This window comes from Entelurus aequoreus, linkage group LG27, assembly GCF_033978785.1.
Source record: "Entelurus aequoreus isolate RoL-2023_Sb linkage group LG27, RoL_Eaeq_v1.1, whole genome shotgun sequence".
In the NCBI taxonomy this organism is placed as follows: Eukaryota; Metazoa; Chordata; class Actinopteri; order Syngnathiformes; family Syngnathidae; genus Entelurus; species Entelurus aequoreus.
Window position 1 is genome coordinate 16,520,985 of NC_084757.1, and position 14,113 is coordinate 16,535,097.

At 38.9% G+C, this 14,113-nt stretch overlaps 1 protein-coding gene across 17 annotated transcripts in view; it reads right to left on the reverse strand.

The window, feature by feature from the left end:
- fryl (furry homolog, like) overlaps positions 1–14,113 on the reverse strand; it is a 180,379-nt gene that overhangs the window by 75,842 nt on the left and 90,424 nt on the right. For 14 of the 17 annotated variants that reach the window (XM_062039111.1, XM_062039110.1, XM_062039108.1 and 11 more), the window contains 5 exons: positions 12,388–12,489; positions 884–987; positions 687–795; positions 523–609; positions 279–450 (listed from right to left, as the gene is read on the reverse strand). In XM_062039111.1, coding sequence (XP_061895095.1) covers positions 279–450; positions 523–609; positions 687–795; positions 884–987; positions 12,388–12,489 — 574 coding nt within the window. Of the gene's footprint in view, positions 1–278; positions 451–522; positions 610–686; positions 796–883; positions 988–9,272; positions 9,318–12,387; positions 12,490–14,113 lie in introns of all 17 variants that reach the window. The other 3 variants (XM_062039106.1, XM_062039101.1, XM_062039100.1) reach the window with 1 other exon arrangement.

The window sequence follows — 14,113 nt, forward strand, 5'->3', positions numbered from 1 at the left end:
ATGCACCCATTCTCCCTTTTCTGTCTACACACTGTGTCTGCTTGTAAGTACTCCATGATTGTGCGTTGCCGAACATGCTCGTCTGCTCGTAAAACCAGCAATGACACGACTTGACGACGACACGCCGTCATGCCCGATAAAAAAAAGGGGGGGAACCGGTACTTTTTAGAGGCGGTATAGTACCGAATATCATTCATTAGTATTGCGGTACTATATTAGTACCAGTATACCGTACAACCCTAGTGCAAAGTAGTCTCAAAAATGGAGGTCAAGCCTACCTATGACCTTGGCCTCTTCATCAGTGAGGGTGGTGTTGAGAAAGATCTTTTTAACTCGCAGCGTGTTGCCAGAGGGCATGATGATCCCAGTGGTGGGCATAGGGGGCTCTCCGTCTTTCTGCTGCAGGCTGTCCGCGATCACCAAGAAGGCTCGCAGGCCGACATTCATCCTCTGAAGGAACAAAGAGATAAACAAATTAATTAAAGATGCAAAAGAATGCACTTTCAATGTCAAATATTGTACCTCCGGATTGATGGTGAACGTCTTGTGAAACTTGCCCACGCACAGGAGGTCATAGATGATCTCCTTCATTGCAAAGTCCAGTCTTTCCTGGCATCCAAACACAGCAGACCATAATGTAATAATCAAATACCCACTTGAGGAATAAAGTCCCACTGCAGATCTACCTGAGCGATGAACTGGATGATTTTGACAAAGATGTTGAGGGGGGTGTCCCTGGGCACCACACTGCGGGAGCCTTTGGGGAAAAGTGCTGACACGATGCTGAGTAGTCGACTAGAAAGTGTGGCAAAAAATTAAAAAAATCACATTGGGTTTGGTCTTAGGTTTGATTGGTGTGTAATGGGGTGTGTATGTCTCTGACCTCTGTGTGACAGTGTTGCTCTCACACTTGATCCTGATAATGTAGACCCATAGCAGCCGGTAAAGAGACTCCAGTGCCACTCTGGACATTTTTGGGTCTTTGTTCTGCGGGAGGTGGTTAAAAGCATCATGAGAGTCAAACTAAAAGACACATTTTTGCTGCAGACTTGAGACATCGGGTTTCTGGAGTCACAACATTTGAGTTCTAAGAAATATATCTATTGATTTGAGAACACATAAATTAAGATAAGCAAATTATTCCAACACCAAAAGACAAAATATCTTGTTTGTCCTAAACTATCTGATTTTAGATCTTCAATGTTGCTTGGACTAATTGTTTTTGCAGCATGGTGTACAGAAAGATGGAAGTAAAATAAAGTGTACAGTACAGGCCAAAAGTTTGGACACACCTTTTCCTCATTCAATGTTTTTTCTTTATTTCCATGACTATTTATATTGTAGATTGTCCCTGAAGGCACTATGAAAGAAACTATGAATGAACACATGTGGGGTTATGTACTTAACAAAAAAAGGTGAAATAACTGAAAACATGTTTTATATTGTAGTTTCTTCAAAATAGCCACCCTTTGCTCTGATTACTGCTTTGCCCACTCTTTGCATTCTCTCGTTTTAAGCACATCTGTGAAGTGAAAACCATTTCAGGTGACTACCTCTCGAAGCTCATCGAGAGAATGCCAAGAGTGTGCAAAGCAGTAATCAGAGCAAAGGGTGGCTATTTTGAAGAAACTAGAATACAAAACATGTTTTCAGTTATTTCACCTTTTTTGTTAAGTACATAACTCCACATGTGTTCATTCATAGTTTTGATGCCTTCAGTGACAATCTACAATGTAAATACTCATGAAAATAAAGAGAACACATTAAATGAGAAGGTGTGTCCAAACTTTTGGCCTGTACCGTATGCAATACCCAAAGGCATAGGCTTTTTCAACGTGTGGCACATTGAGCTTCCTTAAAACCTGCCTGAAAAACTTGAGCATATTTAGTCCACTTTTTAGCAAAGACATAACTGAAATTACCTAGCAGGCTTAAAATTGTTTTTGTTTTTTTCCCCAGATTTTTTTCAAGTCGCTGCCTCTTCTAGGCAAGCCATCAACCCCTGCAGACTCCTCCTTACCCCCTTAAATAATTTGACTTATTCAGATAATGATACTGATCACTTTACAGTAGTGATGGGTAAGTGACGCCTCGGTGAGTGTGTGGCACACTCACTAGCTGTATTGATACTGTGCTACTGTGTCATAATGGTCATTTGCCATCTGCTGGATGAAAAGAGTGACAACATTAGACTTGCAAATAAAATCAATAGTTAGCTATTATGTATATTTATTAACGACCAACTGTGCAAGAAGAAATTATGAAAGGCTCAACTCTTAACAATGAGCATGAGCCTAATAGGAAACAGGGAAAAAATAACTTTCACCTAATTTGGCGCTATAAGAGCAGAATGATTACACATTTCGGAATTTTTCATTTTTCTTAGTGCCATTTAGAACTTAGATAACTTAAGACTTAGACAAACTTTATTGATCCACAAGGGAAATTGTTCCACACAGTGGCGCAGTTACAAAGGATGGAAAGGGTACAGAGGGAAAGGATAATGCAGGTATTAAGTAGACTAAACATGTACCATAGTAGCAATATAAAATATAACATATGTAATATTTACATATTATATATACAGTACATAATATATACTGATATATATATATATTTTTTATATATAATATATCCAATATAGAACAAATCACTATTACCATCTACAATATTACAGTATATGTAACAGCTGCAGCCAAAATAAATCAAATAAAAAAATTTTTTTTTAAAAAAAAGTCGACTTGTGCAGGGTGTACCCCGCCTTCTGCCCGATTGTAGCTGAGATAGGCTACAGCACCCCCCGCGACCCCGAGGGGAATAAGCGGTAGAAAATGGATGGATGGATGGATTTTAAAAAGTGAGTCAAATTGATGCTAAACCACTCTTCCAACTTTAGAACCAGCTGCCACTTGTGAGCTGAAAGAAGTGCTTGCTGAAAAACAAAATTTGGCGCTTTGCAGTCAAATGACACAGCAGCAGTATCGGTCACGTGTGTGTTTTTTTTTTTAAAGTGACAGACACATTAAGACACCGAGGGACACAGTATCATTCCCTGTCCTCATGCTTCGGTATTGTTTGACTCATCATTACTGTACGGTTTTACCTTAATGGCACTGATGGATCCAAGTCGGAGCAAGTACACACCAGTTTTAGCCTGTTTTAAAGAAAGAATCCCAGAATGACCTCGCTTGCCCCCCCGACACAGCTATGAATTACATGGTGTTATTACCGTATCAAGAGGCAAGTCTATCACAATAAAGCCCAATGAAATGCCTCTCGCTCCTCTAATCCGACTCGAGAGAGAGCTTGTAGACGGACGTGGCAGAACAGACCTCATCAGAACGCGCATGACTACACTCATCATTGTGCTTTCATGCACATGGCATTACCACTGGGTTCTTTCACGCAAATGTCAACCCCGTTTGCCAAACAAGCAGGATGAACACAACACGCGAACAAGATTGTTTTCGCCCAAAGAAAGAGCAAGACAGCTCTGTCACACACACAATATTCATCGAATGCTGTGCAGGGATGCACAAAACACTAATATATAAATGAGTTTGAGTTTATTTGGAACATGCATGCATACAACATGATACATCACAATTTCCAGTTTCTCTATTCAACATGTTCGAAAAGGAGTAGGAAGAAGCAGAGCTTATTTAATCCTACCCCTTTTCCTTTACACAGCAGTTGCTAAAACTTTTGTTCACTTCCTGTTCTCAATTTATTCACAATATACTCCATAAGTAATAACAATCAAAATAAATAAATAACAATTGGTGAAGTAAGTTATGTTGTGACCTCATTTAGTTTATTTACTAAACTGCAGAGTGCTCCAGAGGAAAAGGCATCTGTCGTAAATACTCTTATCGACGCCTCTAATCTAATAAAGGTGCCGTTTGCAACTTCCTCACAGCTACAGTTTTCAAAGCAAAAAATCTAAGAAGAAAATTATTTAGCTGGCTTATGCTACCGTTAGTGGTTTAACAGAACACATTCATTTGAAAATCCCACTGCAGATCTACCTGAGCAATGAACTGGATGATTTGAGGGTGGTGTCCCTGGGCACATTATAAAGTCTATGTAATATTTTTTTTACCGTCTTGAGCGCATGCACACATACAAAAACAGCCCAAGAGAAGCGACAACATTTTTCAGTCATATTGTTGTTATGATAGAATATACATGCAATGACAACCAAATTGCTATGATCAGCTAACAACACCTAAAGGTAATGCGCGTGCATGTGTTATGTACGTACCTAATTACGTACGAGAAGCTGTAAGAGCGCAAGATATACAGTGTAAAAATACTTTGGAAAGTTGGCGCCCTACTGACATCTGTGTAAAATGTTGCAAACAGCCCTTTTGACTGCACTCTCTCACTGTGTACGTCGTCTACAAAAGCAAATAACCCAAGTTTCTAATTAGCACCAGGTCAAAAATATTCACATTGAAGCCATTGGGTTGAGTTTTTTCTTGCCCTGATGTGGGATCTGAGCCAAGGATGTCGTTGTGGCACAAGCCACAACAACATGATTACGGGCTATATAAATAAACTTTGATTGATTGAATGAATGAAGTCTGGATTAAGCTCCAGCTAATACGCTGTCTTGATTACGTTGTGTGAGCGCGTACAATAGAAATTTCATTTACAAACTTTTCCATGTATGAACCACGGATCGAAGAGAAATACGCTTTGTCGTACAAACCTCGTCTGCGTGTACGAACGTTTCATCCACCCATTGTGTGCATGCAGGCTTTCATTTTCTGCCTGCACCGCATCCATTGTGGGCGGACTTATCGATCTCTGTCAAGAGAGCCCGTGTGTAGAGCATTGTTCTAGTTTACCTAGCTCAATGAATAAGAGTCCAAAGAAAGCAATGGACACGCCATGTGTAGTTTAAAACATTCAGGAAGTATCCACAGCATTGTGGACAGTGCTTCCTCCTTTCACACAAAGAAGACAAAATCCACTTTACTTAAGAATGAAAGACTAACCAACAAGGTAATGTAGCAACCTGGCTGTTAAAGTTAAAGTTGTGGTTTCAAACTAAGCGCACTGACTTTGTAATTAAATAAGAGAGTTGATCCATCACTGAGAGAGTTGATCCATCACTGCCTGGTTATGTTGTGCTGTATATCGCTTTATATTGTGTTCAAACTGTACAAACCTTTACTAAAATATGGACTTTTGTCGACGGTGGAACCCATTACTCATGTTTGCATTGTTTCTTATGGGGAAACTTGCTTCAATATACAAACTTTTGTATTTACGAACACTGTTCAAGAACCAATTAATTACGTGAATCGAGGTTCCAGTCTACTGTGCAATTCTCTGCCAAAACCCTACAGGCAGTGTTTGAGCAATCACAGCTCTTGTTGACATACTAAATGATGTGGCGCATTAGTCACTTTTGTGGTACAGTACTAAACTGAAGGGGGTGGCGCTTTCGCAGGAGGGAAAAAAACAGGAAAAGCTACATACTGAGAAATGACAAAGTACAAAAATCATAGCTTTGTAAGATTGGTGCATGTCAAGCGAGAGGGGGATTGTGTGCCACCCTGCTTACATTGCATAAGAAAGCCGTCACAGCTCTGGCTGTGGGCAACCTACTTTACAGTATTTTCCGGACTATAAGCCACTACTTTTTTCCAACGCTTTAAACCCTGATGACCAATGTTTTGTTTGCTCAGCCATGTTACTGCCGTGTTACAGGAACCATTTGGAAACAATTACGGTATGTAAATAAACACAAAATATTTCGTACTGGTATATATCTGTGGCTTGTATTCCAGTGCTACTAATATATGTCAAAAAATATATATTATTCGATATTTAGGGGTTGCGGCATAAATCGTATTTATAGCCCAGCAAAATACGATAACTCCACATCATGGCAGCAGTAGCTACATTTTAAGTGTTATCACTGGTAATAATAATAATAATAATAATGGATTAGATTCATATAGCGCTTTTCTAGACACTCAAAGCGCTTCACAGAGAAGTGAGAACCCATCATTCATTCACACCTATCATTCATTCATCATTCAATTCACCGGTGTGAGCGGCACCGGGGGCAAGAGTGAAGTGTCCTGCCCAAGGACACAACGGCAGCGATTTGGATGGTAAGAGGCGGGGAGCGAACCTGCAACCCTCAGGTTTCTGGCACGGCCGCTCTACCCACTACGCCATGCCGTCCTGGTAGGCATTCAGCATCTTTACTTACCTATGCATGAGTTTTAAAATGTCGGTAGTGCAACTTAGCTGATGGTGTGAAACACTTGCCCTTGTGTTGTTTACAATGAACTCATTTTGCTAAGCAGTTTGCTCCTTGCTACTATTAGAACATCTGTTCTGTTGTTGCTGTGTTGTTAACAAATATACTTGCTAACAAATGAACATGTGATCAAAGAGAGCTACGTTTTCTTTTCCAACTCTCTTGTGCATGCCAATTCATTCTAAAAGTTAAAAAAATTTTTTACCGGTATTGTATCAAATCCAGGGCTGGATAGTTTCAGAAAATGACAAGACTTTTGTGGCATTATGCGTTTGAAAAAATGTTACCTTTTTTAACACCAATATGGCCTGTTTTAACGTCGATTTATACCTTAAGAATTATGTCCTCATCTTCAACAGATCTCCCTGCACTGTGGCCTCCTAATGCTAGTCTTAACTAGAAATTAGAAACGGAAATCTTCCCCATTCCCCACTGTTTTCTCTGCTGGCTCTTCTGTCTTATCCTCTGCATCTGCGTTCCCAATTTGTATCTAAAAAGTACCAATGATTGTCACACACACACTAGGTGTGGTGAAATTAACCTCTGCATTTGACCCATCCCCTTGTTCACCCCCTGGGAGGTGAGGGGAGCAGTGAGCAGCAGCGGTGGCCGCACCCATTTTGGTGATGAAACCACCAATTCCAACCCTTGATGCTGAGTGCCAAGCATGGAGGTAATGGTCCCATTTTTATTGTCTTTGGTATGACTCGGCCGGGGTTTGAACTCACGACCCACCGATCTCAGGGCGGACACTCTAACCACAAGGCCACTACATCTCCATCCTCACTGTTCTCAATCTTTTCTGATTTATCTAGAGCTTCCAATGTTGCCAACTCCACAGTAAGGAAAATAGCTATTGGCTGTCATAAAAGTAGCTATAAATTGATAGATGACACCATTGCATAATTGACTACAATGGATGTTGAAGGAGAGAGGTATAATGTGGTAGGAGACACAAAAAGTGAGTTAAAAAATTATAATTATGATTAGAATTGTAAATTAATTTTATTCTGTTGATTCTTAGTTTAGTTGTATTTTTATCTGTTCTGCATTGTTAAATCTTAGAGTATCAAATTTGAACAAAAGACTGAAGGGTTGTGGTAATCACGAACAAACCAAATCGTTTGACTGGCTCATTAACATGAACGATTAGTTTGTTTTTATTTGAAGCGTGTCAGTGATGAATTGAACTTTATTGCCATTGCACTTAAAGTACAACGAAATGTGTTTTCAGTGCAACCTGTCTAAGAGCAGACATTCAGTAGACAGGGGACCGCCTGTGAGCGCCTGTGAGGAAAGGCTCCGCTGCCGCTTGTAGGCTGAGGACATATAACATCAAAAAAAAAGTCGCTAGATTTGTCGCTAATCGCTTTTGAGAAAGACAGTCACAAAGAGGAGTAGGAAAGAGTAGATTCAGCGAGAAAGTCGCCAAGTTGGCAACACTGAGCTGAGGTGTGTGTGAAAGATAGAGACGACAAGACCCGCCTTACATTGCTTCTGATTGGTTTACATTGCGTGGTGCCTTCCGTGGTTCAGGCACAACAATCTATGGATTGTTTTTTTTGCTCAATCAATCCGTTACTCAAACTACACCGGGGGTTTGCAACCCGCGGCTCTGGAGCCGCATGCGGCTCTTTCATGCCTCCGCTGCGGCTCCCTTTGGCTTTGAAACCGTATGTCAACAAATAATGGTTACTTGATTTATTATATTTCATTTTATTTAGTTTATTTTAATTTAACAGTTGTTATTTTGGAGAGTTCTAGGATCTTGTCATATGAAAATAAAACACATTTTAATATATTGTCGATGGAAATGTATGTCACAGCCCTTATGCGGCATCTCTTGCTGCCATGCAATTGTATTGTTTTTAGCGGTCAACCCCTAGCAATGGACGGATCAAAAAAGAGAAACATTTTATTTATTTAAATTTTTGTTAATTTGCTGTTTTTATTGATGACTAGGTAGTTGTTTTAAATTTTTAGTCAAATGAATATGCCGCAGTCGTATGCCTTCAAAACATTCGAATGAGTTGATTTTTATTTTTTTATTCATTAATAAGGGAAGGAACAGTGTATTTTTTTCTAATGTTCTAAATAATTTGATGATTTGCTTCGTTATACCCAGAAATACATCAAAAAAGTGTTTATTTTAATAAGTCTTTTAGCACAAGTGTAAGGAAACTATAAGTGGTGTTATCGTCATTTTAGGAATCTAACAGAGTTCGTGGCTCTAGGTGGGTTTTATTTCGGGGGCAATGGTTTCCAATGGCTCTTTGTATGCTGAAGGTTGCCGACCCCTGAACTACACCATGTAAAAAGTTTATCATTAAAAAAATTAAATAGAGTAGTGAATAGGGAAACATAAGACAGAGATGTCAAATGGGGCGTAAGAATGGGTTAAATTACGTGACTCTCACGCTCAAAGCGTGAGGCTTAGCAGCTCTGCAAATTATATTTCAAATTTTGAATATATCTCTCCAATTTATGCCCCATCCTTTTTGTGGAATAGGTAAATAATCGCCCACCCTGTAATGACAGCATTTACGATATTTGAGACATGGAATTTATTAATTTAAGTGGATGATGCACTTTGCAATTCATTCGGACATGGCATATATTAGAGTAGAGGCCACTATTGGAACAAAAAGGGTCAACAATAGAAATAAAGAACACAGACGATATTAATCAACATAAAAGTACCGTACATACATTTATATGAACCGGTATTGTTTGGTTTCAATGATACAATATGTTGTTGCCATTTGTGAACTGGTCCTGATACAGAAGACAGCAATTTTTGTAATAAAACAACAAGCAGACGTCACGACAACATCTTCTCAACAATGACACACCGAGTGGTAATCTACAATCACAAAGAAGTTCAACAACAACTACACCTCTAGTTTTATAATACGGAAGCTCCGGGATACCCGTCCCACGAACCCGTTTGCGTGCGGGTCAAAAGGGAGCGTACGCAGCAGCAACTCACCTGCAGTGTCTCAATCTGCTTCCGGATGCTGTTGTTAGACGGCATCTGGAGCGGCCCGAAGTGAAGAAACAGATAAAACAAAAGTGACAGCAGGCAAACAATGGAGGGTCGGGCGTGGTGGAGCACACACACAAACGCGTAGAGACTTAAATACATATAGATTAAAACAAGCAGGTTACAAACAAAACGGAACGTAAACATATAACCTCACATGTTATCACTTAGTCGTAAAAACTAATCGTGATGTGGTGTGGCATGCCAATCACTCAGATGAACAACAAATAGAATGGATGTAAGTGAAACACACACACACGGGGAAAACAAATTTGAAGTATGTTAAAAGGAAATAGTGACAGGGAGGCGAACAATGCGAGTGACACAATGTTGGATTTTCTACATGGCTAGAGTCTTTTTTATGCATTTTGACCCTGTGAGGAGGTAGCAGTGATATGATATGGCAAACAAATACCCCCCCCCCCAAAAAATAAATGGCCCATTTGGACCTCTTTTTGACAAATTAGTTTCTTTTGTTCTTTGCAAGATCCTTGTCTTTACTTTCCCAGCACAAACAAATGGTTCACCATCCTGGTATGGAGACACAATGGCCGCCCAAAATACCCTGTGTTTTTGGCACGGTCGAATTTAATGTATGACAATGTCTGACTTTCTGGGAAGAAAAAAAGCTAGCAGTTAAAATTGAAAATGGCAAATAAGGATCAGTGTTTCCCAAAGGACTGCAATCCATTAGTGGTGCTGGTGGGTTGTGTGTGTGTGTGACTCCGGGCATGCATACGTGTATACGTGTGCGTGTGTGGTGGTGGTGAATGACCGAATGACATCATTGTCAAATGTGCATTTGCAAAAAGTGAGTAAAAACCATGGAACGGAAAACACATGTTTAGACCTACTAAAACCTTTTATTGTGTTGCTTCTTTTCCTTTTTGTGTGTTTTTTTTTTTTTTAACAAACAAAACAAATCCCTTTTAAAGGCCCAAAACAGCACTCGTTAAGAAGAACGATAAGTGCTTTCATATCAGATTTTCCAAAAGTCTATTCACTCTTTTGGAAAAAATATCTCGAGGGGCCTGATTCATTTTTAATTATAACGACAAATGAGCTAAGTTGGCAAAACCAATCTCTACTGCTTTGCCTTCTTATTCTCCAGCAAACCAGGTGCGCTGTAATGTGTTTATGATTGAGGGTAAGCAGCAAGCGCTAAATCTATTTGTGACGGTCTGAATTTATCTGTGGCAGGCAAGAATAATTTTTTGAAGAATCTATTTTTTATTTTTTTTAAACATTAAAACAACTATTATTGCTTTTGATTAACTTTTGGGTTTTATTTTTTTAGTATTGTATTTGTGTATCTTTTTAATATTTGAGTACATTTTTATCCTAAGTATTGTAAAGCTATATGGATTTGGAGTCGGAATTGCTCTATTTTGTAGAACTTGTATAAACCGTAACCTGTTTTGAAAAGGTTTTATTATAATTTATACACTAAATAATATATTAAAATAATATTGTTCAATTGAATAGTCACCCAAAGAAGCACAATTAAATTGAATTGTGAGTTGCCCGAAGATTCCCAAATTTACTAAAAATGTTCTATCTAATCTAATTCAAGCTATATTGTTCTTGGGATGTATACATTATATGAGAACTTTTTGTCACATTTTCAACAAACATTTAAGCATTGACTCAAATTACATTATACAAATGTAATATGAGCATGATTTTTTTTAAACAGGTCTTAAAACAAGCAGAGTTCATCTATGGGAATGCATTGCAAGGGTTTGCCAATCTAAGGAGTTGTGACCCAAAATAGGCTGCGGATCTATTTTTTGGGTCACGTTTTGTGAACAAAATTCCCATACCCCTGTCAGTATGTAAATATCATGGCAATAAATTAAGTAGTATGGTCTTCAGCTGAGAAAAAAAACTACTTTTAAAAGCCTTGTTAAAAGAGCAGAAAGAGAGCATTGTATTGGTAGATACTGACAATGTTTGTATTTGGAATGAATGTGTGGCATCAAGCCAAACTTAATGTCTGAGCGTTATTAGATTATTATTAGTGCTGTCAACTAAAGACTAATAGATGTCATATGATCTTGTTGTAACATATTGGTATTGTTGTTTTTTTAAAACAAACTTAAGATGACACAGGGTTAAAATGAATACTAGAGTTCAAAATCATGAAAACGGTAGCATCATGCAACCCCAAAAATGATGATCCCAAATCTAAAATCAGCACCAGCATTCAGGGAGACTGATTGTGCAATTAAGCAACTCTACAAAGATCACAATGTTGGAACCACATCAATGAGGAGAGACTCTAAAACGATTGCAACCACCATCACTAAGACGCACAAGGAAAACATTTCCACAACAAGTTCAAAGCCTCTTCGTGAGGATCAATCAAAAGGGAGAACGTAAACGACGGTCATTGAAATCTGTGATTCGGTCGGTTTGAATTATAAGATACGAGATGCTCAGGTAAGGAGAGACTTGATCTGGTTTCATTGATTTCCAAGGAGGCATAAACAGACCTGAGTAAAAACAGCACTTGGAAATTATTTTCTAGGTAAAAAAATCCACATAATTTTTACTTACCAAATTGTGGTTAGCTTAGCAGCCATAAGCCACAGTCACTAAGTTTAGATGGGTGTGTTTTGTCTTTTTTGAGCAAGGAATCATGTGTTTTCCCCTCAAACAAAGACTCCATTATCAGGCAAAACCTATCAAGTGCTATTCCTGTCCAGATCTGGTGGACCACAATGCGAGGGTAAGAACATGATGATCGTCAGACAGAGAATCACAGAGCACACCGTTCACAACCTAGGGCGACTTTGCCAATTATTGGTATCAAGTCAACCACCACATTTCTTTAAAACATTGACAAATACTGATGGTAAAAAAAGATGATGTTGTTGGTTTCTATCAATTAAAATGTCATTGCTGAGTTTTGTAACCAGAGTCATGAGGATTCAAACTGAATTAGACATTGTCAAGCCAAGTATGGCTCCCTTATTAAGCCTGCAGACTTAAGTCTTTGTGTGACTCTTGTGAGACTCCACAGAGCGCAAACTATGCAATGGGCTCGTGCAAGCGTTACCTTCAGGTGCGAGAGGCAATTCTGGAGGAAGATGTGCCAGTTGTTGAGGAAGAACTGTTTCTGGCTAACGCACAGCAAGCATGTCACCAAGGGATACAGGGCCTGAACAAAAAAAAAGTGCATCAGTAACGAAATACTAAAAGAGAATGTTTAATTTTAGAGTAGACTGAGGGCAGCAACGACCGCAGTAGCAAAGTGAAACTGTGAAGTTCAATACTGCAGCATCGAGAGTTCAGGCACAGCAATGGGGTATTTTTTTTCAGCAAGAAAAATTACTGCTGCAGCAAAGTGGACTATGTGGAGATGAGATTACGGCACAAAAACAAGGGCAAGCTAATGTTAGCATGTGTGTTTATTTTTGGCACTTCCAGCTGTGCGTCCTCTGATGTTACAATGACTATATGGTTGAGAAGTAATGTGTTAAAGGGGAACTGCACTTTCACAATCCCTATGTGAGACAAAAACATGCATTCTAATTGTTATATACGACTCGTACTAAACGGCTAACAGTGTATAGCTAATAGGAGTCAACTATTGGGCCCTTAAAGCTTTCTAAAAACATCCAAAAACCGCCAACAATACTCCATTTAAATGTTGTGCATATTAACCACGTGTTGCAGTCATTGTTATGATAAAAAAAATGCAGAGGAACTACTTTTAGAAAAGCCTTAATCAGAGGTAAGTAGCAACTGCAGCTATTGAGCTGGTGATTTGCTGAATCCCCTCCGAGTTGGTAAAAGTTAATGCTAGAATATAAACCATGCCTCTTATTTTTATAGTAAATGGTTGCTCCCATAAATCAAGAGATTTTTCAGCTTTGCAATACAATTTCGATCCGCAGACACTCACTACATTTCCATGCACTAAATTAGTTTGATTTCATATATAGTTTGGTTTTTTTGTCCTAGTATCCATGGACACTCTCAAATGTGAGTATTGGTCAAACACCAGGTGGCTCCTGTACACTGGGGGGCATTTATCTCATTTTATCGCGGATAACTGAATTGCTTTTCTGGTTGACCAATGACGTCACACTAGGCATTGCGGATCCTTACAACTTGTTTTAACTGTAATATTGGCACGGATTACAAATATTACTCTAATGGCTATGCTAATGTTAAATAGCTGACAGCATCAAGAAATTATCCTGGATTGCGCTACAAACATGACGCTACTACCAAGAATGTTTTTTTCAAAGGAATTTTCGGACGAAAATCATGGAAACAAACATTCGAACGTCTCAAAGTTCATTCATGGAAGGACTTTTAAATCCAAAGGAAAAATATCGTTCGTGCCCCAACTGATATCCAGAGGAAGGTTGCTATTGTTGTGGATTATCTTGCCTGTTGTGCAGAAAGTTACACAAATGCAGCGTGAAAAGGTTTGCGTATGCTTTATTATTTGCCTTTAATATACCTGCTTGATTATCATTTATTTCATTCGTATTTTGTTTGGGAGTCCGAATTAAGCAGTCATTTTACATTTCCTTAGCTACCTTCTTAAATAAATCTCGGGTTTCTATAATCGATGCACTTTAAAATGTTTTGTCCTTTAATTTCTGAAGCAAATAAAAAGTCTCCTCTTCATTACAATTGTTGCTGTTTTTATTGAATAGTATCTGTTTCCGGGTTGTATCCCGCGCGTTGAGACTGGCGCATGTGCAATACGAAGGGTCCTCTCCAGCCGCACACAACCCCTCGAGAGATCTGGTTTCCAATCGCATAAT